We start from the raw sequence: 27,921 nt of genomic DNA on the forward strand, positions 1-27,921 counted from the left end.
TTGGTAGTTATTTGAGAAACTGGTTTCTCCTTACACAAAAGGGATAAGATGAATAGGTGAGTAATTCTGGGCATTATCCAAGAAAGCTAATGAAACATACCTTCCCGTTCCTCAATAAGCCATAATGTGTTTTGTTTAGTTTGGCTTAAGATGTTGTATGAATCCACCTACAGGTAGTCCTCGCTTAACAATCACAATTGGGACTGGAATTTTGGTTGCTAAGTGAAGCAATCATTAAGCAAATCCGACCTCATTTTACGACCTGTTTTACGGCATCATTAAGCAAATCGCGCGGTTCCCCATTGATTTTGCTTGCCAGAAGCCGGCTGGGAAGGTCAAAAATGGCAATCACGTGACCACGGGACACTGTGACGATCATAAATGCAAACCAGTTGCCAAGTGCCCAAATTGTGATCAATGACTATGGGGGCGCTGCAATGGTTGTAAGCATGAGGACCAGATGTAAGTCAGTTTTTCAGCACCATCATAATGCCGAACCATCACTAAACAAATGGTTGTTAAGCAAGGACTACCTGTATAATGGTTTGTAAACTATTTTTCATGGTCTACAGTACTGTTTCTGAAACCAAACAACTGTGATTTATTCAATAAACAGATTTAGCTTAATGGGTGAACCAGATCATAGACTTCCTATCTCAAAACAAGGGCTTGGATTTGATGGCTGCTGATACTTTTCCCCAGACTATTATTTTTATTTTTAAAAAATGCAATATGTTGTAAAGAAACTCTTGCAAATCAGTCAGATAGGCATTCTATCAATAGGAGAGAACATAAGGGTAAGATAGGAAGGATAGAATTCTTGCCTGAATTCTAATCTTTCCTTAATTTGATAAAGCTTAATTGACCAGGGGTTTCTTGATATAACTTGTCCAGAATGCAGTTACTTCAAAACCAGTTAAGAACTCCAGAGGGTCCACTGGAATGCTAAGTGTGCCCTCTAGTGGACCTGCTTTTGAAATATATGGAGCTGGTTGCCTTTGGTGGAATGAAAATTTGGAGCAATTAAAAATTTGGGTTTTCCTGCTTTGGGTTTGTAATATCTTTCTAAAAGAACATGCCATGGAGTAAGAACCCAGTCACTCTTTTTTAGCCCCCACATTTTTGTGGGGATCTTTGTTCTTCATCTTAGATATTAGTAGGAAATTTACAGAAAGGTCAACAAACAAAAAGCAATTTTTATTCTTGGCAGATATGTGGTTGGATTGTTATCTATTCTTGATAATTCCTAGGACATAATTTAGGAATAAATGCTGACCCAGGTATTTCCAGGATCAAATTTGGAAATGTTTCTGCAGATGACCAGACCAAGTCTCATAGATATGCTGTTTCTAGTCCTTCCCATCCTGATGCTCTTCAAATATGCTATACTTCAGTTCCCATAATACTTGGCAACACGGTGCCTACACAGATATCCAGACTGATTCCCCAAATAATGGGCTGCTTGGAAACATGCTAAGTCAGGCTTCTCTAACCTGGTGCCCTCCAAACATGTTTAACTACAATGCCCAAAATTCCATGCAGTCAATGAAAGTTGGATATGCTGTCTGGAAATTTTGGAAGCTGTAATCCAACCCAACTCGAAGGCTGAAAGGTTATCCTAAAATATCTAGAATAATTGAGTCAAGGAAGTGGGGAATTAAAAGTAGTCTTTGTTGCTGTGGTGTGTCTCCCACACTACCTTTCTGTGAAAATTACTTATTCCTTTGAATCCCTACCAGATAATCTCCTGAATGTCAAATGGCATTACCTTAGCCTGGTTTCATGGCAAGATTGTTCCTGTTGATGTCATTGGCTTAAGAGCACTCTTTCGACCTCCTTTCCCTAAAAGTATTAGAGACATATTAAAAGCATCATTCTGTCTGGATTATCTAAATCATGTTGGCATCAGCTGTGGTCCAGTGCACTCAGGCTTGAAAAGACCTTCTGAGTTCTCCTCCTCATCACTTAGAGCACTCCATTTGGAGAATTCAATCTATATATATGGGCCACTTAAATTGAGTAGAGAGGAATTGTCTGTTTCCTGACATCATGTTTGCAGTGGTCTCAGGAGGGGGGCTCTCAATGAGATCAGTTAAACACAATAACCCACTGGACCCATTATTAAGGAAGGCGGGAATAATATTACTAATGACATTTAGTGAAACCCACCTGCAGCCAAGGGAGACTTAGGTCCCTAATGAGGTTGATGCTGCCTATTAGGCTAATGCTGCAATATATGACTGTCATTAGGATTGTTGGTGGAGTGCCTAAATGCCTTTCTTTCCTCCAAAGACATTTATAGGTAGTGAGTCTCTCAGTGGCAATCTTGCACAGGATCTCCACTATACATTGATGGCTTCTAATCCTTACATAATTTTTAGAGAAACATGGACCTTGCAAAGAAAAGCACATACCTAGCCTTTTTCAACAACTTAAGTCTTTTGTGATGAGTGTCACACTTATTGAATTATTTTATTTCATTTTGCAGTATTTATAGCCCTCCCCAATCCAGATAGGCATAAAAAAGATCAAATACAAAAGTACAATATAAAGCCCCAGTGTAAGTATTAAAATATGACCAATAAACAGCCTGAAACATTTATTTGTTTGTTTGTTTTTATCCCACCTTTATTATTTTTATAAATAACTCAAGGTACTCCTTCCTCCTCCTATTTTCCCCACAACTACCACCCTGGGAGGTGAGCTGGGCTGAGAGAGAGGGACTGGCCCAAGGTCACCCAGCCGGCTTTCATGCCTATGGTGGGACTAGAACTCATAGACTCCTGGTTTCTAGCCCAGAACCTTAACCACTAGACCAAACTGGCTCTCCTAGGCACCATTAAATTGAACTAAACTAAGGGCTAAATGCTTGTTGGAACAGCACTGCTTTTACTACTTTCAAAGGGACGGTAGGGGCCACTACGGAAAACACCTGTTGTCTGGTGAAGTCCATGGGGAGATTAGTACAGTATAATGGGTGAGAAATCACTCATACATCCTTATGCCACCTTCCTATTTAAACTGAATCTGATTTGCATGTTATTTTGGCTTGGATCCAGAATGTTGTGGAGTGAGATTGTGTCAGCCACCTACTTCACTGAGTAGAAAACAGTGCCATAGTGTTTACTGTTCCAGCTCTTTATACTCCTGGAATCTGTTCTTGAAGATTCTCAAGAACAGCCCATAGACAGTGGTAGACTTACAAAGCAAAGGGTAATCAGCAAAAATCACTGTCTTGCTTCTGTAAAAGCCCAGTTCCTTTCCTTTGAGAATAGAAAGAGCCTAACTGTGGAGTCCTTGGTGCTCTCTGAGCTTGGTTGTTTGCTTGCAGATGTTTCATTACCCTACTAGGTAACATCATCAGTGCTCATGAATGTGGGGTTTGCTCCCTATTTATATACAGTAGCTTGCCCTGCCGGGGTTGGTGGGGGTGTGGTTTTCTCCTTGGTAGTTCCTTGGTGAGGGTATTATTTTCTGCTTGTTTGTTTGTTGATGGTTTGTCTTCTTGGTAGTTACCTCGATTAGGGTATTATTTTCTGATTGATTGATTGATTGTCTGGTGTTAATCCCTGCTTATCTGGGTGTTGGCTGCTGAAGATGATGTTTTCTGGTCTTTTTGTTTCCTTCTTAGCTTTTTAATTGTCTCTTTTGAATGGTGTGTAAATGTAGTTTATCTCTATGTGTCTATTGATGGCTGATTTGTCTGCGTGCCAAGCTTCCAGAAATTCCCTAGTGTTTTTGGATTTAGCTTGGTCTAGGATGCTCACAGTTTCCCAGTTGAAAGTATGGTTGAGTCTGCCCATGTGTTGTGAAATTAAGAAGTTTTCATCGTGTCTATAGTGGAGCACTTGATTCATGTGGGAGGCTTTTCGATAGACTTGTGTTTCTAATTTGCCACCCTTTCCTCTGCTGATGAGGATATCCAGAATGGGTAATGTGTTGTTTTCTTCTTCCCTTGTGAATTTTATTCCTTTGAAGATGTTGTTGATTGTTTTATGTGTCTTCTCAAGCCTTTAAAGTTTGCAGAGGGGAATTGGAAACCAATCCAGAATTACTATCTAAATACAACTCTCTTTATTTTAGTTGGGGTAGAAACCCATGGCAAGATATAGAAAGTCTGGGTCACAGCAGACTATTGAAATCCAGAAAGCTAGCTTAAAAAGCACTGGATTTTCAAAGATCCCATGTGTTTCAGTGTGCTTGATTCTCTGCCAGTATTAAAACCAGTATTTTACTTTGTCATGGAGAAATGAATGTGCTTGACCCTGAGCAGGAGTTATCTGATTCATTGTGCATTAATAAACTGCTTTAAGCACATCTGTTGATGCTTACTCCCTGCTTTGTCCTTGCATTTAGCAGTGCAGTAGATGTGTTTCGCTGTTTTCTCTTAAGTGAATTCTGACAAAAGTTAATGGATACTCTTCTCTTGAATAATTAACCTTTCCATTTGATCTGTTATGAGCTTTCTCTGATTCCTGCTTTTCCTCTATCATAGAATTAATTTGTGTAATCATCCAATTGGTTATTTGTTCTATTTGTATCCCTTGTTCCATGATGAAAGTGTCAGTACAAATAAAGCACACCAGTGGTATCCCATTTAAACACTGATGCCATCCAGACTTACTTAATTTCGTAAGACTACTGTAACCTGTTCCTTTAGAACAGCTTTCTCAAACTGGTGCCCTCCAAAAGCATTGAATTGCAATTGCCATCATCTCCAATGAGCATAGCTAAGGAGAAGACTTGTTTTATCTATGGCCTGGGACTGTTTGCTAGGTTTCTTTAACACTACGCTTCTGCAACAAGATTGGTACAAGGGTTTTAAGCCCTCTAAGTGAATCTTCAAGTTGGTGCCCTCATTTAGACATCCCCTCATTTACAGTACATGCATTTACATGTATCTTAGTGTAAAAATTCTATTCAGGCGTGGAATATGCTTCTTAATGGAGAGTGACTTTTTTGAACAGGAGAATACTGTATTGGATTATTGGATTATGTGTAATTCAGATGAACTGCCCAGGGTCCCCTGATGGGAGGAGATGGGCGGGGACAAATTGAATGAATGAATGAATGAATGGGTTGAAGGCAGTCAAAATACTACCTGAGGACAATCAGAGAATTATAAATTAGGAAAGATAAACAGAGAAAGGGCTGGGGATGGTAACTACCAGTGGGGAGCATCAGAAAGTTGAAGGAAGAGAAGAAGAAAAGGAAAACCTATGAAAAATTAAGTAATTTGTAACAGATTTTTATTCTAAATCTCAAATGTTGCATAACTATACCTGTCCAAATGAAGAGATGAAACAATGAAGTTATAGATGCAGGTAGTGAAGACTTCAAATCAAGAAGCCAAAAACTGACTGGGGAAGATTAGTTGAAGCCAGCAGGTGGTCAGTGACAAGATTGTAAGAGCTGGTGGCTCAGGAGAGAAGACCTGATAAGATAATCATGGGCCTGGAACTTGCACACAAGCTGCTCTTGGCACAGAACTTGGCTTGGGGCAAACGTGAAATGAGACTTTTAGTCTGGAATTACTCTGCCTCATTAATTGAATTATACAGAGCTCTAGATGACTTTTTCCTCTTAGAACCCCTTTTCCACTATTGCTACTTCCCTCCTTTTTTCCCCAAAGAAACAAAAAGTTTAAGGAGAAACAATTGAGAAAGCTGCAAAATATTCTGTGATTTGTAGCCCTGATGCCCATCCATCTGGAAGTACACCTTGTAATTACTACTTGTCTCACACAGTTAGTTCCTTTTTTCACAGTGTACTTGGAAAAAAAAATTCCCTCTAGCAATTCAATTCATGTACCTGCTAAGCAACATCAGAAATGTGTAGCCATTTATCAGGAGAGCTAAAGCAGACATTGAGCATCTGAGGAAATCCTCTCTGTTGGTACAGCTATCAGTCAGAAGGCATTTCCCAACCTCCAAGCTGGTTGATGCCAGAAACTAAATATAAAATTTTTAAAAGCATTTGTTCCCAAGAAGGTATCCTTCCCTCCATCCCATGCTCTAAATTTAGCATTTTGTAATGATTGGCACAGTGTGCCTTTAGACTAGGGAAATGATTGGTGTTAAATTGTCCAGAGTGTTCTAAGTTGTTGCTATTTTTCCCCATCCCAAAGACAGCATTTTGTCAGCTGCACTAGGTAGACCAGAACATGAAATCAACTACACAGGATGTCTACATCTGCTTTTATTGAGATTGGCTATAGTGACAGAATCTTGCAAGCCTGATTGTGCTATATCTCCTCCTCCTCCTCCAGAAGGTTTCTGTCTGAGTCGCTTCCAAATGTTATCTGAACATTCTCAACTTAAAATGCTTTAGCCCTTGTTGCCTTGGCATGTCACCATCAAGTTCATCTTCCTTACTCTCTACACATTTCTTCCTATCATTCCTTGCTTTTCTCAGGAGAGCTGCAGGGAACAGAAGCACACTTAGGCTAAAACATTGGTGAACCAGAGGAGCAAAAACCTCTCCCCCTTCCTTGCCTTGATTACCTGGCTCATTAGATTATGCTGAGCAGGAGGCATTCTCTTGGTGCTAGAGAACCCGCAGATCAAGAAGCTCTGGGTTTGGTTGCCATGCTTACCCACAGCCCACTTCTGCCTGCCGTTCCCTGCTCTCCTCTCCCAAATGCCTCCTGGAGTTGCTCCATCGCTGGAGGTTTTCAAAGAAAGATTGGACAACCATTTGTCCAAGATGGTATGAGGATTCATGCCTTGGGCTTGGGCAGGGGGTTGGACTAGAAGACTTCCACCGTCCCTTCCAACCCTATGATTCTATGACCGTGTCAAATAGTTGTCCTGAAAGAACAAATTTTGTAAATTTCTGTTTTAGCAACATATTTCAAACCAAACTTCAGCTTAAACCAGATAACCAAAACTTAGTTAACCTGATTGTGTTTTTGTTTAAGGCTATGGTAGATACAGGCAAATTTTTAGGGCTTAGGAGTATATTAGGTGTTAATGCATGCATGTACATAGAACTGACCCATTCCGAGTCTCTCACATCCACCCATTCCCATCCTAATATGGATACATAACACCCATTAAAAATGTGGGCATGAAAATATTTGTGCCCCATGCAAGACTCCTTGTTTCTACAATATACTTAACTTGGCCAGCCACAAACCTAGTCAGAACAGGTGGTTCTAGCAACACACAAGCACACCGACTGGGTTAAAACCCCAGACTTTTGGGAAAACAGAGCCACTATCCCCTTTTTGCAGGAAGTACCTACTAGGTTTTTCCATCTAGAGGGCACTGGCAAGGCTCCACAACGTAATTCCTCTTCCTTGTTGTCCAGGCAGACCACAGTAGACATGGCTTGGCCCTTGCAGCCCATCAATATTTGGGTGTGTGTTTTGTGGTCTCAAGTCTTGGCCATGAGTTTTGTAATGGTGAGGCTTCCTTTATCTGGTGTACTTTCTCTCCAACACTTTCTTGGAAAACTAGGATAAGGAAAATGGGTTAATTGATTCGGTGTAGATGTTCCCATGTTGCAGTTGAGACTGCCTGAGGTTGATTTAACTTGTGCATGACTTGGTCTGTTTGGAGCTAAATTTAACACACACACACACACACGGGAATTAATTCACTAGGCTATTTAACACTGTTTTGTGGGTTTTACAGCAAACTATTCTTCCCCCTTCCTATAGCACTGAGCCAGTTAGGGTTAGAGTTAGCATACCAATGATCACAAAATGATTATTTGGGGAGTGAGGTGGGGAATGATGGAGGGCAAAGCTGTCTCCTTACCTATCAGCTCATGGGGGGGGGGGAGGGAAGGAGGCAATAGGTCATTAAGTCATTGGGCAGAAAAGTCATGATGGGCAGGTAAGTTGGACTATGGGCCTTTGGCAGGAACAAGCAAGCAAGAAGGCTAGAAAGTCCATTTATGCCTGCTAGTGCTGGGTTGACAAATCCCAGCCCACATCAGAGGCATCTGCAGGAAGTGTCAAGATGATGCTTGCGGTTGTGTGATCGAAGCCCTGCCCCTTTGTATATATAGAACAGTGTTTCTCAACCTTGGCAACTTTAAGACGTGTGGACTTCAACTCCCAGAATTCCCCAGCCAGCATGCTGGCTGGGGAATTCTGGGAGTTGAAGTCCACACGTCTTAAAGTTGCCAAGGTTGAGAAACACTGGGGTAGAGGGTAGAGGGAATGGCTTTGAAGACAGGAGGAAGAGCCACTACCAAGGCAATGGTCACATAACCAGGGCTTGAGCCTGGGCCAAGAAACTAATTTGAGAAAACGTCTCAGACAGACCTCTCCCTAGTTCACACGAATATAGTCTGATCTACCTTTATGTGTGCATAATGTTGACAAACATTAAAAAGAGAGGGGCTTTGACTTTTTTACACAAACACATGCAGACATCCCTGGCCCACAGAAACCAATTCAAACTGAATGATAACTATGTCCTTTCTATCTGTTAAGAAAATGCTGATTGAAATACATGCGTTGTCTTCATTTGTCCTCTTTTTCTATGCAGAATGTTCATGTGCTTTTCCAAAGTTTCAGTGTCTCATTAATAACAGCTGGAGTAGAGTTGGTGTTACTGTCAATGAGTGGTGGGCTGCAGGGGGTGGGAGGGAAGCAGGAGCCAGGAAGCAGTGTTTGGCTTTGCCAACTTAGGGGAAAAAACTGGTCTTGCCAGGCCACATCCTCTTTAAAAACACCTCATTGTACAGAGAGCAGCCAAGGTCGCCTTTAGATGGCAAGAAAGATCTTCCAGCAGAGGGCGTAAAACTGCGGCTAGAGACGCAGCTATGGTGACTCTGTTTGGGGATGACATTGGAGGCATTCATGGACAATGGGGGTGTCCCCTCCGAGGAATGGCTTCCTGGGCTTGTCAAGCCACGAGAGCTCCTGGGATCCCTTCCCCTCAATGTGGGTTAATGTTTGGGCTGCCTTGATTCCACTCTGCCTTCTTTTGTTTGCACGTTTCCCTTTGTCAGGTTGCTAGGATACTCGAGGTCTCCGAAGAGACGAGGAGGATCATGGGAGTGAAATCAGGCCTGGAGCTGATTACCTTGCCCTACGGACACCAACTGCGCCTCGATCTAATTGAAAGGTGAGCGCTGCCTTTGTGTTTCTCTCGGCAATGCCGAGCTGCTGCAGGAAGGCTTTGCGGCTTCTCCAGGAAAGGGCTTTCTCTCAGGTCCACAGTCACAAACGCTGCGGAGTCAAAGTGGGCACTGCTGGGTTGGATAGACCTGGCACGGGACGGCTTCCCGTGTTCTGAGTCTGGGCAGAGCAGGTTCCCTACGCCCAGCATTCTGGATTTGATCCTGAGTAAGCAGGACAGGGCACAGAAACTGCCCATGAATCCTTCAAGTGCTTTGGGGGTTTGGGAATGAAGGGCTTGATGATGCCCATATTTAAGTAAGAATTTCAAACAGTGTCCTGATAAAATAAGAGCAATGCTTCCCTTTGAACATTTAATTATAAATACACTTGCTAAGACAGCCAGTTTGGTGTAGTGGTTAAAGCACCAGGCTAGAAACTGGGAGACCATGAGTTCTAGTCCCACCTTAGGCACAAAGCCAGCTGGGTGACCTTGGGCCAGTCACTTTCTTTCAGCCCAGGAAGGAGGCAAGGGCAAACCACTTCTGAAAATCTTGCCAAGAAAACTGCAGGGACTAGGCCAGGCAGTTGCCAGGAGTCAACATTCACTCAAAGCGACAACATTTAAAAATTTTACGCTTGTTAAGCAGTGAAATAATTGGAAAGGTTGCATGACAAGATCTGAGGATCTACTGGCTTGTGTTGCACAGATCTCTTACAGAAACGATCCTGCAGATCAAGTCATAAACTGCTGGTTTTGAAAAGCCCAAGCGTTCCAACCTCACCTAACCTTTGAAAAAAATAAATAAATAGCATGCCGTAGTTTGGAGATTTTAGCCAAGTTGCCAAGGTTTCCTGCTCCCAATCTGAGAGAAATCCCTTGTATGAATACCCTTGTTGGCAAATAGTTATCCTTTTTCTGCTGAGCCGTAAGAGGACCCACCCTTAGACTACAGTATTAGAATAGACATCTTCAAACAGCTTTGCCAGTCTCTTTCCCTCATCTCTCCATCCCCGTCAGCACAGAAGCAGGCAATTTCTTTGCTTTCTTAGCCCTTTCCAGTTGAACTGAAAGTCTTTTCTTCATTTCTTAAACTTAGACAGATGCGTTAGTGCCTCTCCATGTTTAGAACAGCAGTGCAGCGACTCTTATCAAATGGAGTGTTCATTACTTATTTAAGTATCTGAACATTCTGGATGTTTTTGCTAGAGCTTGCTTAAAGCACAAGGTCTTCCCTAGGATGAAGGCCATGTCCATCAAGGTTGTTCCTCATCCTGGAACAACAGAAGTCTGCATATCAGGGGACCTTGTTCAATAGAAGGAATGTGTGTGTGTTGGGGGGGGGGGTCCATGCATGGTTGGCTTAGGACTTTCATAGATGCCAAGATGACAGCACACTGAATCTTTCCCAGGCCATCAGAAAGGCACTAGCTGTACAATGTGGAGCACAGCACCAGGCTGATATGAGTGTATCATGATGATCATCATGTATTGTGAAAATCTAATGCTGTTTTCTGAGAGACTCTAAAGAAGCTATTATATGCCAGCAACCAACAGAATGGAAGTAAGGGCAGAGGGGGTGGTTTGCCTCTCTCCTTCATTTCCTCTAAGAGTAAAAAAGAAAAAAAAATCCTCTCACTGCACACAATGGGAAGAAACAATAGTTTCAGGACTGTTCTCATATTTACCTAAGCATGGTGGAAAGCCAGAAGTATTTTGGAACCTTTGGATCTAAAGCTTCTCCTTTTGTATACAGGACATACCAACCACAAAATTCTTCCCCTTGTTCTTTCTCCCAGTGTGGAGGCACCAATGTGGGAAAGGGAAAGGTTGTGGATGCTTTGGCAATGGCCAGCAAGGGGTTGAACTAATACTGAACTTCACCTTGAGGTCTGATCTCTCCTATTTTCTTGGTGCTGTTGTTGCATTGCAGAATTTAATTGGTTAAATTAATTTATTCAAATCTTATTAAAATATACTCTGGATAATTGCACAGGAAAATTTTAAAAATTAGCTTAGATCCACTCTCAGTCATACGTGCAATAGATCTGTGGAATTTTTATTGGATTTAAGGCAATTAAGTTCCATTGATTTCTGTGGGTCTAAGTAGAGTGAATAGCCTCGTGTGGCTCAGAGTGGTAGGGGGCAGTATTGCAACCGAAACTCTCCCCACGACCCGGGTTCGATCCCAGCAGAAGCTGGATTCTCGGGTAGCCGGCTCAGGCCAACTCAGCCTTCCCTTCTTCTGAGGTTGGTAAAATGAGTACCCGGCTTGCTGGGGAAGGTGACCATTGGGGAAGGCAATGGCAAACCACCCCGCTATAGCCTCCCAAGAAAATGTTGGGAAAGCGGTGTCCCCCCAAAGGGTCAGACATGACTTGGTGCTTGCACAGGGGACCTTTCACCTTCACAAGTAGAGTGAAGTGTCCAGCTAGATGGCAGCACCTACCCAATCTTGGCTGATCTCAAAAAGCTAAGCAGAATGAGACTTGGTTAGTACTCAGATAGGAGATCAGAAGGAAATACCAGGGCTGCTAGCTAGGAAGTTGGAAATGCAACTCAGAAGAGAGTGGTAAATCAGTTCCACATTGTTGCCCAGAAAACTATTGGGACATGATCATGAAGTCAGCAGGATCTGAGTTCAACTCAGACGTGATTCAATCTTTAAACAGAACTGAATTTAGATCAAGTTCATTATTTTAATATGTTTACAAAAGTGCACAGATGCCTTGTTTGAGAGCATGGTATGATACCTGAAGCAGAGGAAGAATACTATTTTTCAGAAATCTATGAATAAAACAAGCCAATATAATTAATCAATTTAAAATACTCCTTTATTTTTTTTAACACCCAAGAATCCTAGAATTGGCAGGTGTGCAATTCTCGGTGCCAATTTGTTTTTGTTATTATCAAAGTGATAATGGGAATATAGTGATGCCAAGGTGCCAGATCCTTTTTTGCTTGAATTCACATGGAGTGTAGCATCTTATGGTTGTCCTGACTACATCTGATTTGTTTTCTGTAGACATACTACTATGGCAATTGGAATTGCAGTGGATATTCTTGGCTGCACAGGAAATTTAGAAGAGCGAGTTGCAACATTAAACAGGATTATCCAGGTTGCAGTTGAACTAAAAGACTCCATGGGGGATCTGTATGCCTTCTCAGCTATAATGAAAGCTCTGGAAATGCCTCAGGTAAAATGGAAATCTTAAACTTGGATATTCAGGGTAATGAATATTGCTCAAAAGGTCCAACAGTATACGGCAAAACAAACAAAACCAGCTGTTGCCAAGATCCATTAGATCTGCTTCTGCAGATCTCCCTGTTCTCTACCCCCCAGCTGGTAGCTGAATGCTTATTGAAATGAACTGCTGACTTAAAGGAGTCAGCATGAGATCTTTCACACTCCTTTACTGGGATGTAGAATGACTGCCTGGGAAAAGCTGGTCTGAAACCATGGGCTAAATCTCTCTTCAAAACTCTCAAGTGCACCAACCGTCCTAGACAGAAAGTCCAAAGTAGTGGGGTCATAAGAAGTCTTGGCACAGTCCCTCCCCACTTCTTGTTGCCATGCCTTGGTATTTATGGAAGCAATCCTCCACTGGGCCATGTTAAATGAGATAATATTGTAACTTATAGCAGGTAAGCACTCTTGAGAGCTTCACTTTTTTGCCCTCTGTAGGTTGCCCGGTTGGAGCAGACGTGGACCAGTTTGAGGCACTGCTATACACAAACAGCCATCATGTATGAGAAACAGTTGAAACCCTTCAGCAAAGTCTTACATGAAGGAAGAGGTAGGTGCGTGAATACCTAATGCAGGTAGTTACAGTATATAACATTTTTTGTTGTTGCCAAGGGACTCCAAGTGAGCTTTCAGGACACATCCATTATTTTCTTAATAGAGTGTGTGTAAAAAAGTCATATCCTATCAGGGACGATGAAGGGCAGAATCTATTTGACTTAATCACATCCGGCTTTGCTTAATCACTCTCTCTTGTGTGGGGAAGAATAGAGATAACGTGTCACCAAAGAATACTTGTGCAATTGCTCATGTGCAATCCCTATGAAAAAGGACACAGGTGGACTTTCTTGGGATTTTTGAAAAACTCTCCCAAGTAATTGTCCTAGGTCTCCTGCTTTGTCATAAGAATTGGTTGGATAATAAATTTCCCTGGAGCTCCAGTGAGAAGTGATCAATGATCAAGCTATCTTTTCTTTTCTTGCCAAAATAACTTAAAGGATTTTTATGGAAAGTTGAATTAATAAAGGGAACTATATCTGCATCAGCTCTCAATTCATACTGCTTATTGAGGTATATGGATGTGTATGTTTGGTATTTATATTTCTAATCCACCAAATAATCAAGTGCTTTCTTCAAAATTATTTAAAATGCTAAAAGCAGGAAAAAAAACCCTAAGAAAAGTACCTTAAGCAGGGGAATGAATGAATGTTGTGTGTGTTTGAAGGTACTTTCATAAGAAATAGCAGGTATAAATGCAATAAAAGTAGATATAATATGTAATGCAAGCACTTAAAAGAATTATACATTAATAGGCAATTCCTTAAGTGGATACTGAAACTGAGAAGATTCTCTTCCTTATTTCCAGCAACTAAACTTCATTTGGTAGGAACATTCAGAAGGGCTTTTCTGATGACTTAAAGTGCCAGGTAGAGACATGGAGAATTTTTGACCCAAAACCAGCTAGGGCTTTATAGACCAGAACTAGGCCCAGAAGTAGGCTGCCTGGCCAAGCCTTGTAGTCACATAGAGGATTTGCATTACCATGAAAAACATAAGGGAATCTTTGCTTGGTGTCTGAAGTTGCAGGCTCTATTCCAATAGATATGTTTATCATATTCAGAGTGCTACCCTTAAGTGCTTTTTATTTTCTCACTTTCAGAGATCACTTGTGCGTCACAAAACATCGTCACTGTGCCACTGCTGATGCCTCTGGTTACCCTGCTAGAGCGCCAGGCTGTGGTCTTTGAGGGAATGGATGTGTGGGAAAACACTGACCAAAGCTGTGAAATCATGCTGAAACATTTGGCGACTGCTCGTTTGATAGCGCAGAATGCTGACCAGTACAGCATAAATGCAGAAAGGATACTTACAGGTAGGAAGAAAGGATACTAAACCAATTGATAAGAGCCTTTAGTGTTCAAGCTCATAAAGAGAGACACAGGCAGCATCAAGCCCAGGCAGGGATAAATGCAGTCCTCTAAAACAAGGTTGTTTGCACCATTATTTATATCCCTGGCCAATGATTATGCCTCTTATAATTTATAGAAGACAGCAGCTTTACCTGAGCTGACCCATGTCCAGTCTCATTCCCTGAACTGTAAACAGGAAGAGCTGGGATTGGACTAACTTGCAGCATTACTTATGAGAAAATACGTGGCCTTTCTAGGGATTTGCCATGACTCAGCACAAAAACATGAAATCCAAGAAAAGAATGCCCTGAGGAACTTCACTTTTTGTTTCAACAAATATTTTCTTGCCAGGAGTTAATTAGAAATTTGGACCACATAGAGTTGTGTTTAATAGTATTTTATAGTAGCATTTGTATGTTCCCATTTTCTTCACCAGGTTTTCAGCCAGATGATGCAATGAATGACATCTTCAAAACAGAATTTCAGATGAGATTGCTCTGGGGCAGCAAAGGAGCACAGGTCAACCAAAATGAAAGATACGAGAAATTCAATCAAATTTTAACTGCACTTTCCCGAAAATTAGAACCCCCTCTTACAAAGCAGGCAACATAAAAATATCTGATGGGCTCTCATCTAAAGAGAATTTGGTATAATTACTCAAGAAAGCATTTTTTAAAAAAAGGTTGTGGCAAATGTTGCTTATTCCTTATTTTCCCCAGGGCAAAGACAGCCAAAAAATAATTCCTGAACAAGATACTTCCTCAGGAATATTTACTGTCTGGCCACTCCCTTCTATGCTGCTAGTGTGATACTTTTTTAAAAACTGCACCCCTCCCCAACAACAAAAAAACCAGTTCCAGGCCAATCAAGAATCATGCAGCAAACACAGCATCCATACCCAATTGAGAACTGGGGTGGTGCTTCATGGATCATTATTACTCCTATTCCAAATGGACAAATATAACCCCAGATGGGGTGTGGAGGACTGGTGGTTACACTGCCAAAATGTTTTTCTAAGAAACTTCCTCTGACGTCAAGCAGAATTTGGGAATTGTAAACTGTATTTATGTACATTTATTTATGAGTTGTCTAAGGATTATTTATTATGGTTGTTACCTTTCATGGACCCCTCCTGTCCACTATAAAAAAAAGTGATGATCATTTTAGGACTTATATCCAATAATGTTATTAACAGTCTGTGATGTAAATATGAATAGAAGTTAAAGAAATGGCTTTTTAGGAGATACCAGTTGTATGATATCCCTTAAATAGAGATGGAAAATTGTAAATATAGCTGTGAATTAAAGCATATATTTGAAACATTTTATGTCTTACTGTGTTATTGAAACACAAAATGATAACTTGTATGGGGATTCAAGATGTTAACTGTATCAATGTCCATATTCATGCTACTAAGACATAGTAGGATTTTGTACGCTTTCTTTGCTGAAGCTGCCAAATATTGCTTATCTTGGAATATGATGCTAAAATTTACCTCCTCTCATTTATTTAAAACATAAGTTTGCCTACTCCCGTAATAGCTCAGGGTGGCTTACCGTAAAAACAACTGCAATTAAAAACAGTTAAAACAATTGTATATAAAACACTAGAATTGTGAACCTTAAAAACGTTAGGTTAAAAAGCGTGGCAAATCTATGTATCTAGCCATCTATAAATGTGATAATTAAAATTTACTATCTAAAATGTGGTAGTATCTAAAACTACATAGAATGCCTCTATGTAGCAGGAACTTGGGCTGTCAAGGGCTGATGAATCTTACAAGCTGCTGCGCAAAACCTAGCCATGTGCATTGTAATAAATGGCAGTTCATCTGTAAGTAGCATCCGGGCATAAGCCAAATCTAAGCAATCAGGATATCTGCTGATCAGGAGAAGGATAGATCTGGTTCGAATGTCTCCATAAAAGGAACAATAAAGAAGCAGGTGTTCCGTGGAATCCATCTCTCCAGAATCACAGGGGCAAAGCCTTGCAGCCAATGCTACTTTTCTGTATTTGCCATCCAAAACTGCAGAAGGGAGAGCATGGTATCAGGCTTTAAAATTAACATGTACATGTCTTCCACCACTGCAGATTTTTAAAACTAATTCTTTTCCTCACCCCTGCTTCCTAGAAGCAACAATTAGTGTAGGAATTAGAGAGAGTAATTTTACTGCTCGAGTTTTCACAAGCAGTAATGGGTTAAGTGGCTATGACACCTGTATAAATTTCACCTAGTACTGTGCTGCCAAACATGTATCTTAACTGTTCACTGAGAGCTAAACTAGCTTTTTTAGGATATACATTTCATGCTGGAAATAATAAAAAATAACGTGATATTTTGTTCTAAGTATGTAGAAGTTTACTGTTTTCAGCTGGTAACAGCAACCTATCTCAATTTAATGACTTACCCATATAAGGTTGTACATTGAGAGCACAAGGATACATCATGTCTTTTTTTTTTTCCTTCCCAATCAAATATCCGACGACGACTAAGGAAAAGAAACACATCTATCTTCCTCTTTGTACTCTGGAAGTCATGGTGAGCATGACATGAATCCCAAGACAGAGGAAACAAGCAAACTTAATAAAAGGCATTTAAATCCACCGTGACCTGACCAGTCAACTGGAAAATGTGAAGCTTTTATTTTAATAAGCTAGTAAGGCAGAACAATAGCAGACCTTTTAAGATTGCTTTCAAATCTGTGGCTGAATACTTTCCTTATCAGTTCCAAACAGAGACCTTTCAATCAGCAAGGGGTGTCCTAATCTACAGTTTCGAAATTCAAATAAATACACAAATTTTATTAGCACAGTGTTCATTTTTTGAAAACTTAAAATTTTGAGCTAAACACAAAAGGTCCAGCTGGGAGGAGAGAAAAAAGGATGATATAAGAATCATTTCCATTTCTCAGTAGTTCTGAAATTTGAGACCCACTATGCTACAACTATGTAGGTCAGAAAAAAAATTCTCTTAAGAATTTTGGATTACTTCCAAAAGCTCCTGTTTGCATATGTGCAGTTCCACCAGAAGCCACAATGAAGAGTTTTCTTTCAGCCTCTTCCACAACTTTTCTCTGGCAGGCATTTGCATTGTACAGGAAATTCTGCACTCATTTGTTTACACGTACCAAACATAAGAATACAATTCTTTGTTACATGGTTACTTAAACATGCCCAAACATCTGTTGTTTCTAAAGGTTGTTGCAATTAATAAATGTTAATGTAATCCCAATCTGGATCTCTCTGCCTCTTTGCCAAATTAGCTAGAGTATAAAGTGAACTGAAAATCCAAGTGACAAATCTTGTAAAGAAATTAAGTAATCCCAAGGAATAATTCTGGATTGGGGCACTAACAGTGAGAAAAACATGGATATTTGTTTTTGCAGACTTTTGCTCCCCTTCACCACCTGAGCATATTTATGACAATTTAAACAAAACAAAAGCCACCTATTACTAGCCTATAACAGAAGACAAGAAAATTATCAGGGCCATGAAAAGATTGTTTAATTCCATGAAAATATTTTGAAGAGAACCACTATTATTTAACAAAGCATTTAAACATTTAAAAAATCAACACGTGCACAAAAGATTAAAAATTACTGAAAAGTCATGACTCAGACAATTAATTTTCAACATTTCAAAATAATTTTAGCCAACTGTGCAAGTACAAAGATTTTTTCCTCCCCTTACATTTAACTACCCTCATAAGGATGCTTCATACCACAGAAAGAAAATATCCTCCTGAGGAAACAAATCCTGCCCTAGAAAAACAGTAGCACAAAAGAACTATTAGTCCTTTACTAGAAGTGTTAAAAGCAGCTCAAACTGGCTGTTAGCAAAATCCATAGGGTTCTTGGCTGAAAGAGTGAGAACCTAATCATTGTATTTAATAATTTGAATTTTAAAATAAAAAGCCAGCATTAAACAAAGAACAATGTAGTTTGGTCAGTAATGGCATACGGTCACATTATTATAAATAACCCTGTTTACAATATCCCAAAACTAACCTTTAGTGTTTTATCACCCTCAATGTAAATACACTATATCATCTGTGTAATAGTGGCACATTTAATAGTAAAAGGAAGAAATTCCCACACAAGAGTCACACAGATTTAGTTTTACTGATAGTACAATTGCTAGTAACACTGAAAAAAGTTCTAAAGGAATCCAGCATTGCTGTGCCCAAATATTGCTTTGATTCCCACCCTTAGAAAAGCAGGATTTTAAATATTACCACTAACAGCAAAAAGCTGGTTTTATGAAGCTTAATTTAACTGTTCCTTTGTCCCTCCCACTCCCTTCCCATATACTAAGATTACCCTATTTTGTTTAGATTTGATGTTTTCATAAACATAATTCACAAATGGCAGACAAATAACATGAGCAATGATGGGGTGCTGCAGACAACTATATTTACATGTATAAACATGTCCAAATTGCAATGTTTACAAATAAAAGTGCACATAGATCATTACAAAGTATCACTCCAATTTTTAACTGGTCCTTACAATGAAGCATACTTGGAAACAGATGAGCACTGCAGTTCATTAAAAACTGGTGTCTTCCCCCATCCCCAACTCAAAAAAATAGACAATTAAAAAAGGCTCCATAAAAATCCTATTAAAAACATTCATTAGACATAAAACAAAATTGATACATGTATTTTGTTTTCAATGTGTCACGTTCACAATGCACCTTGTGTTATAGAATGGTAGAGATCTAGAAAACTTCTACCATTGGCTACCAACAGCTGCAGAACTGTAGAAAGATTCAGGAGGTCATACAGAGCTGAGACCCAATAGCCCTTTGCGGGATACTGAAGTGGTAGTGTTGGCAATCAACAGATTTAGGCACTCGAGAGTTTAAGGCAGCATCTGAATGACAAGCACTTGATTTCTGAAAAGAGTTGGTTGTCTTACAGCGGCAAATCTGTGCTCTTATTATCCTAGGATTTCAGTGCTCATGAGAAAGTCTTGAGGTGCTGAGGACAGGCTGGAATGGCCTAGTGCTGAGATGTACTGTATTCCATCCCCCAAAGCAGAATGAATGCTAAGTCCACAGCCGGTGTAACGCCAAAGAGCTGGAATGGTCACAATGAAGAAAAAAAATTTACAGTGACATAAATGGGTAGGGAAACAAAAACTTTGGGGCTGGAGGTTGCTACAAATGCAGGAGAGGAGGAAGAGCTATGGAAGTACAAAACATTAGGCAGACATGCCCGACGCGTATCTAGACATGCAGGAAAAGGTTAGGGCGAGCATGGAGGTGGCACAGGCAGAGACTGTCAGTGACATGGTTTGGACTGAATGCTGATTTAAAATGGATATGGAGAAGGAAGCAGCTGAAACAGCCAATATAAAATGCAAGTGGTAAACAGCCAGTGTTTCAGAACTTCAGACTTCGGAAAGGATATGTTTTCAGATTGGGTTGTTTGGTTCTGTTGGAATGGAGCTTTAGCTTACCACAATTTTGAACACACAGAGAAATGCTAACATTGTTAGTGAGAAACATATGCCTACATGCTTTCATGCAACTGGCTTTCCCCCCATCTTGCTGGGCCTAACACCCTCCCCCAAAAAGCAGCTGCATGTAACCTCCTTCAACATCTCGCCCATTTTCTCAGAAACCCGCTTCAGGAACCTGCAATCCGAGAGGAAAAAAAGAACAGAAGAGAATTACCAGGGGCCATTCAAAAAAGAGAAGCAGTCATTTTTAAAAAATCCACCTCAGATTATTATGGTTATACTAGATAATGGCTCAGATCCTTTGCAAGGGTTCCCCACTTCATACTTTCTGGATAGAAGTTCACTCAGTAGCAAATTAGTGCAATTTAACTTCCAAATGCTCCCTAGCATCCAAGTGAAAATGTACAAGTATAAGCACAAGTAATACAAGTTCAGACACTCTGATTCTAATCGTATGATACCGATAAAATGATCCACTGATAAAATGATCCATTTTGGGCATGAAAACTTCCATGTACAAAGACCTCACCCTTTCATTTTAACATATGGAACTGATCTGCATTTATTCCTTTGTGCACTTCCTAATGGAATGAATGGAACCAAGTATAAGAGACCTGTAGGGAGCAGCTGTAACTTTTCTGCACTATTTGAAGAGACAATTAACAAGAGAAATGTGTCAAGTGTTGGCATGAGAGGTGGGGAGTTTTCAGTTGTGTATACATAAGCATACAAACTCCCCACCCAACACTAGAAAGAGCAAAAAGGAGCAGATCACCAAGCTATATGGTTGCTATACCTCTTGCAATCTGCTGCATTTATCATTTCTAAGAATCACAGGTCCAATTTGGAAAGGAAAAGCTGCAAAAATACTTACAGAACTGGAATGTTTGTAAGCCTACATCACAACTCCCTAGGTTCCATTACGTGCAGGCAACGGCATGTGCCCTTGCACCTGAAAGTTTCCTTTTGTTTCTGTATAACCTTACATTGCATTAGACTGCAGGCTGTCCTTACAAAATGTGTGCAATGCACCAATGGGCACAGGGCAATGAGAAGAAGAGTTGCTGTTCAGAAAATAAAAATTAAAGCCGATCTTCATTTTCATTTAATTAAGTTATTACTTGGACACTGGAATGAGCTCTGGTGTAAGGGAAAAATGGATTGCCCAGAGATGGTATACCCTAATGTAATGAAACAATTCATTCTAAAATAGTAACGCTCTTTTAAAAGGAATTGATAAGCTTTACAAGAATATTAAAACTACGAAAACCAATAAAATATGACCTGATCATGTATTGAAAAAGAACACTTAAAAGCCCAGAAGTTAAAAGCACACGGAGAAATTAAACAAAGATGGCTCTGAACACAGCTGCAGAACAACCTGTTATATGCAGACGTTTTCCAGTTTCAAAAATGAGGTCTCAGTTTGGGCTCCTGTGGTAGATCACACACTGAAAAGCCTCCTAACTGGTTTTACACTTCTCCATCCAATTATGTGCTTCAGGATTCATTAAGGAATGTTCATGGATAAGGTGATGGACTGGAGGTTAGATATAGGTTACTGCACCTTTACTGTTTTTTTCTAGAGTTACATCTATGTAGGAAGTTGGCACATATCCCTCTTCTCCATTCTGCCTCCGAGCTCTTGTCCATCCATCTCCTTTATCTTCCTCTATAATATACAAAACCTCCCCCTCTTTCATGGCAAGGGTACCTTCATTGTGACCTAGGAGGAAAGGAAAAAAAATGTCTAGGTTTTTTTCCCCCTTGCAGGATTTAAAGCTGGTCTCTTTTTCACCACTCATTTTTCATTCAGGGAGGTAGGGATCAGTTCTCTGCAGTGGAACATATGTTTCAAATGTAAGCCAACAGGCAAAAAACTGGTCTCTTGTTGCAAAGTTGAACACATGCCAGTGGCTGCTTTTCCAATCTAACATATTTATTTTGTTATAATGCAGAAGTACTATTGTCATTTAAAAAAAAGCTCCTTATGGCATGATTTCCCAGAACTTAAACCAGATGCTATTATAATAATTTATATGCAATTATAATTAGAAATGATAAAAAAGTGCATATAAAGACACACAATGTTATGCTTGTGTGTGCTTTGGTTTGTGTGTGTACACACATGCACAGAGGAATGTGCACATACACCAAACTTGGAGTAAATGTTTTGAGTGTTCCATATTGGACTGAGTGTTCCAATGTCCTCTAAGTGGCTGGATGATTGATTGTCTGCACATTAAGAAAAGACTCCTGCCTGCCTGATTGATATGTTTACTACTGCCTTTAGGATGCAGAGGTTCAAGGTCATGGGTTGTACTGTAGCATTTACCTTGGGTAATGCTTTCTTAGATGGGTTGTCAACTGAATAAGTATGCACTGTGCATGTTAATTACAGCTAGCAATGCTATGATGTTGAGCTTTCAAGTTGCCAAATGTAAAAATTGTTTGTTGAGCTTTTCATGTAGGTTGACAAATACAACCTTACTGAATGTACTATTAAGAAGTCTCCAGCCAACAACCAGATAAGCCAGTATTTCTGTAGCTTGGGTAGCATTCAGCAGAGACTAACCCTACTTTTGTGGCAAATCAAAGGCCTTCTTTTGAGTTCCCATTGTTCTTATAGTATAACACTTTAACACTCCAACATTACACATCTTGTTTTGCTTAACAATGAAAACCCAAAACATCCTGATGGATTGATTCAAGGTCACAGGAAAATGTTGTTTCTGGAGCTAAGAAAAAATGTTTTATTCATTCACATTTATCCTATATACAGACTTAGGTCAACTAAAAATTAACCTTACCATCAAATGGATAGATAGCTTTACAGTGTCCTATAGCTGGCAAAGGATCATCATCGTCAAACTCATCATCAAATTCATTATGAGGCCCATGCTGCTGTGGTGGGCTTCGAACTTCTTGGTTTGCATCATCAGTGTAGCTCCCCTCAGGACTATAAAATAATAGGTAACACAAAGCATCTTTGTATTTCTCTAACCAAAAATCTCAGATTTTTCATAAATTAAAAAGAATCTCAGAACATTTTCAGATTTCATTAAAAATCATGTACCTTTGTGAAGTAAACAATGCTTGGCAAATCAATCATACACATGTTAAATTTTACTGACAAATACAGGCAGGGGCTGAATATATGCTGGCTTTTAAAAGCAAAAGCACTTTGATTTTAATCTGTCCAGCATATCAAAATATAGAACATTAGTAATGGTACTTTAAATGCCCTCCGTCTACTTGAATAAAATAACGCCTCTCCTGTTACTTCCTCTTCTGCTTCCCTCCACCATGCATGGTTACAATAGTAGGAAAAAATCCCGTACACACCCTTGTTTAAACCTTTGAAGTGAAAGGGTCCATAACCTTTAATCCCTGCTTTACTGAAAATAGAAAACCAAACAATTTGCTTACCTAAAAAGTTTTTTTTCCCATTGACTGCCTAAAAAGGACAGTGTAGGAGTGTGTTTTACTTTTTCAGTGTGCTTTGCCTGAATATGCAGTCCTTAGCTCACACAGTTTCAACCTTGTTACCCATCACTTGCAATATAATGAAGAGAAGCATATTTATTCCTTAGCAGTAGCCAAGCAAATTAAACTGATTGAGGAATGGTAGAGCATTTGGGGGTAGGGGGTGGGAGGGCTGGGAAAAGAAGAACTGTATGAAGTTGGCTAAAAGCATCTGAAGTATAAAGCTAAAGGCATTTTTGCAAGTGGAGCCTTTGCGTTCCTCTAGTTTTATGATCACTTGTTATGATTTGCTATATATATTTAACACTGCTTTCTAAATAATTTTTTGTCTATTAAAACACACATATATATCACTCTCTTAAAATATTACATCAATTTATAATATATGAAGGAAATCAATCAACTAAAAATGCAATTGTATTATCAAAACAATATTCAAGGTTAAAATCTCTAAATATATATCAACATGTAACAGAAAGGATGCTAAAAGAAAAAAGCAGGGCTGGAGAAGCTGGCAGACATTGGAAGTGGCTGGTGCTTCCTTCCCCAATCAGAAAGTTCGACAAAACCGAGGGCTACATAAATAAAACTTCTTGTAGCATGAAGATTTAATGGAAAGCTTCTCCCAGATGATGAGGCAAAAAAAGAAGATCTTGTGAAAAGATAAAGATGTCCCAACTATGGTTGAAAGTTACACAAAAGATGACCAAAGAGAACATCCTTACTTCTCACATATATTTTCAGCTTTAACAACCCCTTTTCATATATTTTACTAAAATGACAAGGGTCTCATTCTCCCTTGCCAAAGGCCTGGGTGATGAGCCAGATCTTCGTGGCCCTTCTCAACAACAGCAGAGTGAGGGCCATTCAGATCTCAAGGGAACCACATTCCAGAGGGCAGGCACTGCCACAGAGAAGGCGCACATCTGGTAGAGCTGTGCAAGGTGGTGCTTTGCAATCCACAGGAACATATATGGTGCACCTCTCTTCCAATAATTAAATTAGCTGTGTTTTCTAAGTATGTCTGGCTGCTCCTGATCATTATTGCATGGGTGTGGATGCATAGCCAGTCAGAAGAGAGATTTTCTGTACATGCACCTCTTTCAGAGGATTTGCACTGCTCTAAATTTTAGCCATATCAATTACAGTTGCTAGATTACTTGTTTTAGAAATCTACTTTGCAACCTTCTGGCACTTCAGATTGAAAAAAAAGCTTAATGTAGTGACCTCTCTCTTCCTTGGGTTACAAGATGGTTGATGTCACTGCTGTGCCTTCGGTCTCCTCTTGTTGCTACTTTACCTTCAACTTCAGAAAGCCATGCCTGAAGAGAGAGAGAGAAACTGGTTACTTGTGCCAGCATGAAAAATAAAAAATAAGCTCTCTTGTTCAAGTTACCTTAGCAAAAGGTCCCCCCTTTTATAAAGGAGAGAGGGCTGAGCAATCATAGTCACTTTATCAAAGGGAAGGGTCATCTTCCCACCTAGAAGAACAGAGATCATAACTGTGGGGTCTCAGTGTGGGGGCCTGGGATATTTCTGGAACCTCTAGGCCATACTTCTCAAGAAGACTTAGATGGTTTTTAAGTTTTTTTTTAAAGGACATGGCATACTGCAATGCAAAATGACAGCCTCCAACATAATCTTTATAGTTCCAGTTATGCATTGGGTTCCATATGGGCCTTATAGGAATACTCATAGGCAGTTAACTGTTGGGAAATATTTCCTCCTGCCCAGGAGAAAACAGACCAATGTAACTTGGGAGTGACAGGGAAAAGAATGCCAAAGAACATTAAAAAGGGAGATAGAGAATTGACAAGGAGTGTTTGGCCTGTGCTGTGGACGTGCATGTATGGTCAAGGGAAATAAATGTTTAGTCCAGAATCAATTCTGTGTCCAGCTCTCATGAAACCACCACTTATGAGCTCTATAAATAGCCAAACACAGTTAAATTCATCACCACTTGAAATGCCACAGCTAGTAAAACTATACTTTGCGACTGTCCTTGTCTGCTTACCAAACTTCCAATTTCACTTAAGAATTAAGCTGACCCAATATATTACCTGAAGTGTGTTATTTTACAATTGGGGAAGACTTACATAAATAATATAATAAAACTGAATCCAACAAAATATTTTTTCTAAAGTACCAAAGTACTTCCAAATGTTCTATTATGTACAGAAAAACTCCTTGGTTCACTATAGGCCTTGAATATTTTTAGGTATCCTGCAGGCAAAACCATCCACATAATTATCATCAATTATTGTTGCTGCATTCAATTGGATTGGAACATCAGACTTAGCTGGCTAAGAAATGAAGGCTGTTGCAAATGGGCCGAAATGCTGCAGCAAAGACGATTTGCCTACTTTCATTTGAATTACTCTTTTGAACTTGGAGAATGCCTTGCTTAAGACACTCTGAAAAGCTGTACTAATCCCTGTCTGAAACACTATCCAATGAACAGATTTTAACCTCATTCTTGTGGATTTCCATTCGGAGACGGTCCATGTTGTTCATGGTTTCCATTAATTTTGGCTGAAGACTACCTGGATCACCCATTTGTGGATTTTTCTCATACACATCTTTCATTTTGATGAGGGCATCTCTATAGAAAAATGCAGTTGTTAAGAGTTCATCATTAGGAGTTACAAGGGGGAAAAAAACACTCAACAGCCTGCCTCCATTTATCACTATTTGTGGAGAAACAGAACTGACTGCATATCAAAGCCAAAGGAACTATGAACTGGCTACTTATTTGTAATTGTGATTCTTCAATTTATTTATCTGTGAATTCACACAAATGGGTTGGAACTTTCCAACGCTTCACAGATGTTGGCAGGAACCTGTCCCCTTTGCGTATCACTGCTCTTTGGTGTGGCATATGGCACCTGTTAACTTCCTCAGTTCCAACAACACTCAAAATCAAAAGATCTGTCCAACCCTAACAAAACCCAAAGCATAAAAATTGAGTAAAATATCTGAATTTATAGATGGTCATTTGAAGACCCCCAGTTGCCTTCAGTTTTTGTGATTTGTATACATGGGTATGTCTATGTGGTAGAACAGGTTTGTTTGGTCAGAAGTGGAATCATTTTTTTTTTCTGAGTTTGCTTTGGGGCAAGTAAATATATTTTAAAATCTTGCAGTCATTACCCCAAGATGATAAACGCAGAATTCTTTCATAGTAAGATTGTAGTTTATATAGAGGTTACCGCCTCTCTTTCCAGTTCTTTTCTGGAACTACAGTATTTTATACATGGGTGAGATTATTATATTTTGTCTCTTGTTCACTCGCACAATTGTTGGGTTATGAACAATTAAAATTTTGCCTAACAGTAACACTGTATCAATTGGGCAGGCTGTAAGCTGTTCCTGTTCAGAGGTACATTGACGCTTATTACCATTATCGCAAAGGTTATCCATATTTTTCTTTGATTTTCTATGTACTAATTTTCTCCTTTTTCTTTCCCTATTTTCACACTCTATGATTGTCAACTCACTCTCTCTACTGTTACCTTCTTTCTTGCCATGCTCCCCTAAATGTTTAGATGCTAGTTATCAGTTAGCCCTTTCTCTGCATTCTCCCCAAACAATACGCTCCCATTTTATCCCAGCCAGAGGAAGGTAGGTGTTCACAAAGTGAAACAGGAGAGTTCCACCATCTTTCTGGGAATAACAGCAAGCTGAGCCTTAGGGTTACACAAAGGTGGACGGATATCATTCACAACGAGGCACCAAAGTTCTAAATGCTTAGGAGGACTGATGATAAATCAGACTTATGTTCGAAGCGAATGAGTTTCAAACTGTAGGTAGAGAAAAACAAAATTAGCATCAAGAGTCAGAATAACATAAATACTTTTGATCCGTCTCTTTCTGTAGTTCTCTGTTAAGTTCATCGATCCGCTGCTGCAGTTTTTTCCGCCTTTGTTCTGGTGGCAGGTGACTGAAATCTTCTTGGGAAGGACCCTGAAACCAAAGAAAATACAGCACTTAGAAATGGCAGCTCTCCCACGGGTACTTCTAACGGCAGTTTGGACAAACCCAACAGCACTTTTTTGTTGAATAATGCAGGAGAATGAAACCATGTACCTACTTCAATAATACTGCAAACGATGGCTCTAGAAAAATGCATATCTAATACTGAATGATGACACATTGTTCTCTGCCACTCCAAACTGACAGATCAAACAACTTGCATTGGATTACTGTGTTCTATCCCAATGTGCTTAGAACAGAGCATAACAGCATTCTTCCTTATTATAAACAACAGAAGAAAAGATAGTTAAGTTTAAGTTATGGGAAAGGAAACTGAACTAATATACTAATAAAAGGACCATAATACATGTTCTTGCAATTTTGGAAATTATTTGAAGCAGAAATTCTTTTTTCCAGAAATGGTATGGATTCATTAATCGACTTACTGCAGCACCATCTGAAAAAGGCTAACGTAGATAGAATGCATACTTCGCTTTCTCTTGAGATCACATAAATTTTTGCCATTTTCGAAAAAGATTTCTTTGAAAAGACATAAACCTAGCACCCTGATAACTACAAACAGAAGCCGGGAGCCAATCTCAGGAATGCATACTCCTTTTCCAAAGCAAAGTTGTATTTCACCTTTAATTGTGGTTAAGCGGTAATTGCCAATGTCAACCATAAGTACTTAGATGTTTTACCCAGTTTTGAAATGTTAATTTAATATAAGAATAATGGTATGTACTGAGAATGTTTTTAACTGTGAT

General features: G+C 39.7%; 2 protein-coding genes across 5 annotated transcripts in view; one reads left to right on the forward strand and one right to left on the reverse strand.

Annotated features, from left to right (window-relative positions):
• The window catches only part of BCAR3 (BCAR3 adaptor protein, NSP family member), a 77,987-nt gene extending 62,434 nt beyond the window's left edge, over window positions 1–15,553 (forward strand). For both annotated transcript variants that reach the window (XM_063298307.1, XM_063298308.1), the window contains 5 exons: window positions 8,968–9,083; window positions 12,103–12,274; window positions 12,763–12,874; window positions 13,982–14,194; window positions 14,668–15,553. In XM_063298307.1, coding sequence (XP_063154377.1) covers window positions 8,968–9,083; window positions 12,103–12,274; window positions 12,763–12,874; window positions 13,982–14,194; window positions 14,668–14,843 — 789 coding nt within the window. In that variant the 3' untranslated portion in view covers window positions 14,844–15,553. The remainder of the gene's footprint in view (window positions 1–8,967; window positions 9,084–12,102; window positions 12,275–12,762; window positions 12,875–13,981; window positions 14,195–14,667) is intronic.
• A 2,157-nt stretch (window positions 15,554–17,710) lies between these two features.
• Window positions 17,711–27,921, reverse strand: part of FNBP1L (formin binding protein 1 like) — a 74,404-nt gene continuing 64,193 nt past the window's right edge. For 2 of the 3 annotated variants that reach the window (XM_063298301.1, XM_063298304.1), the window contains 5 exons: window positions 27,036–27,145; window positions 25,652–25,784; window positions 24,410–24,504; window positions 22,507–22,655; window positions 17,711–21,422 (listed from right to left, as the gene is read on the reverse strand). In XM_063298301.1, coding sequence (XP_063154371.1) covers window positions 21,244–21,422; window positions 22,507–22,655; window positions 24,410–24,504; window positions 25,652–25,784; window positions 27,036–27,145 — 666 coding nt within the window. In that variant the 3' untranslated portion in view covers window positions 17,711–21,243. The remainder of the gene's footprint in view (window positions 21,423–22,506; window positions 22,656–24,409; window positions 24,505–25,651; window positions 25,785–27,035; window positions 27,146–27,921) is intronic. The other variant, XM_063298302.1, reaches the window with a different exon arrangement.

This window comes from Candoia aspera, chromosome 3, assembly GCF_035149785.1.
Source record: "Candoia aspera isolate rCanAsp1 chromosome 3, rCanAsp1.hap2, whole genome shotgun sequence".
In the NCBI taxonomy this organism is placed as follows: Eukaryota; Metazoa; Chordata; class Lepidosauria; order Squamata; family Boidae; genus Candoia; species Candoia aspera.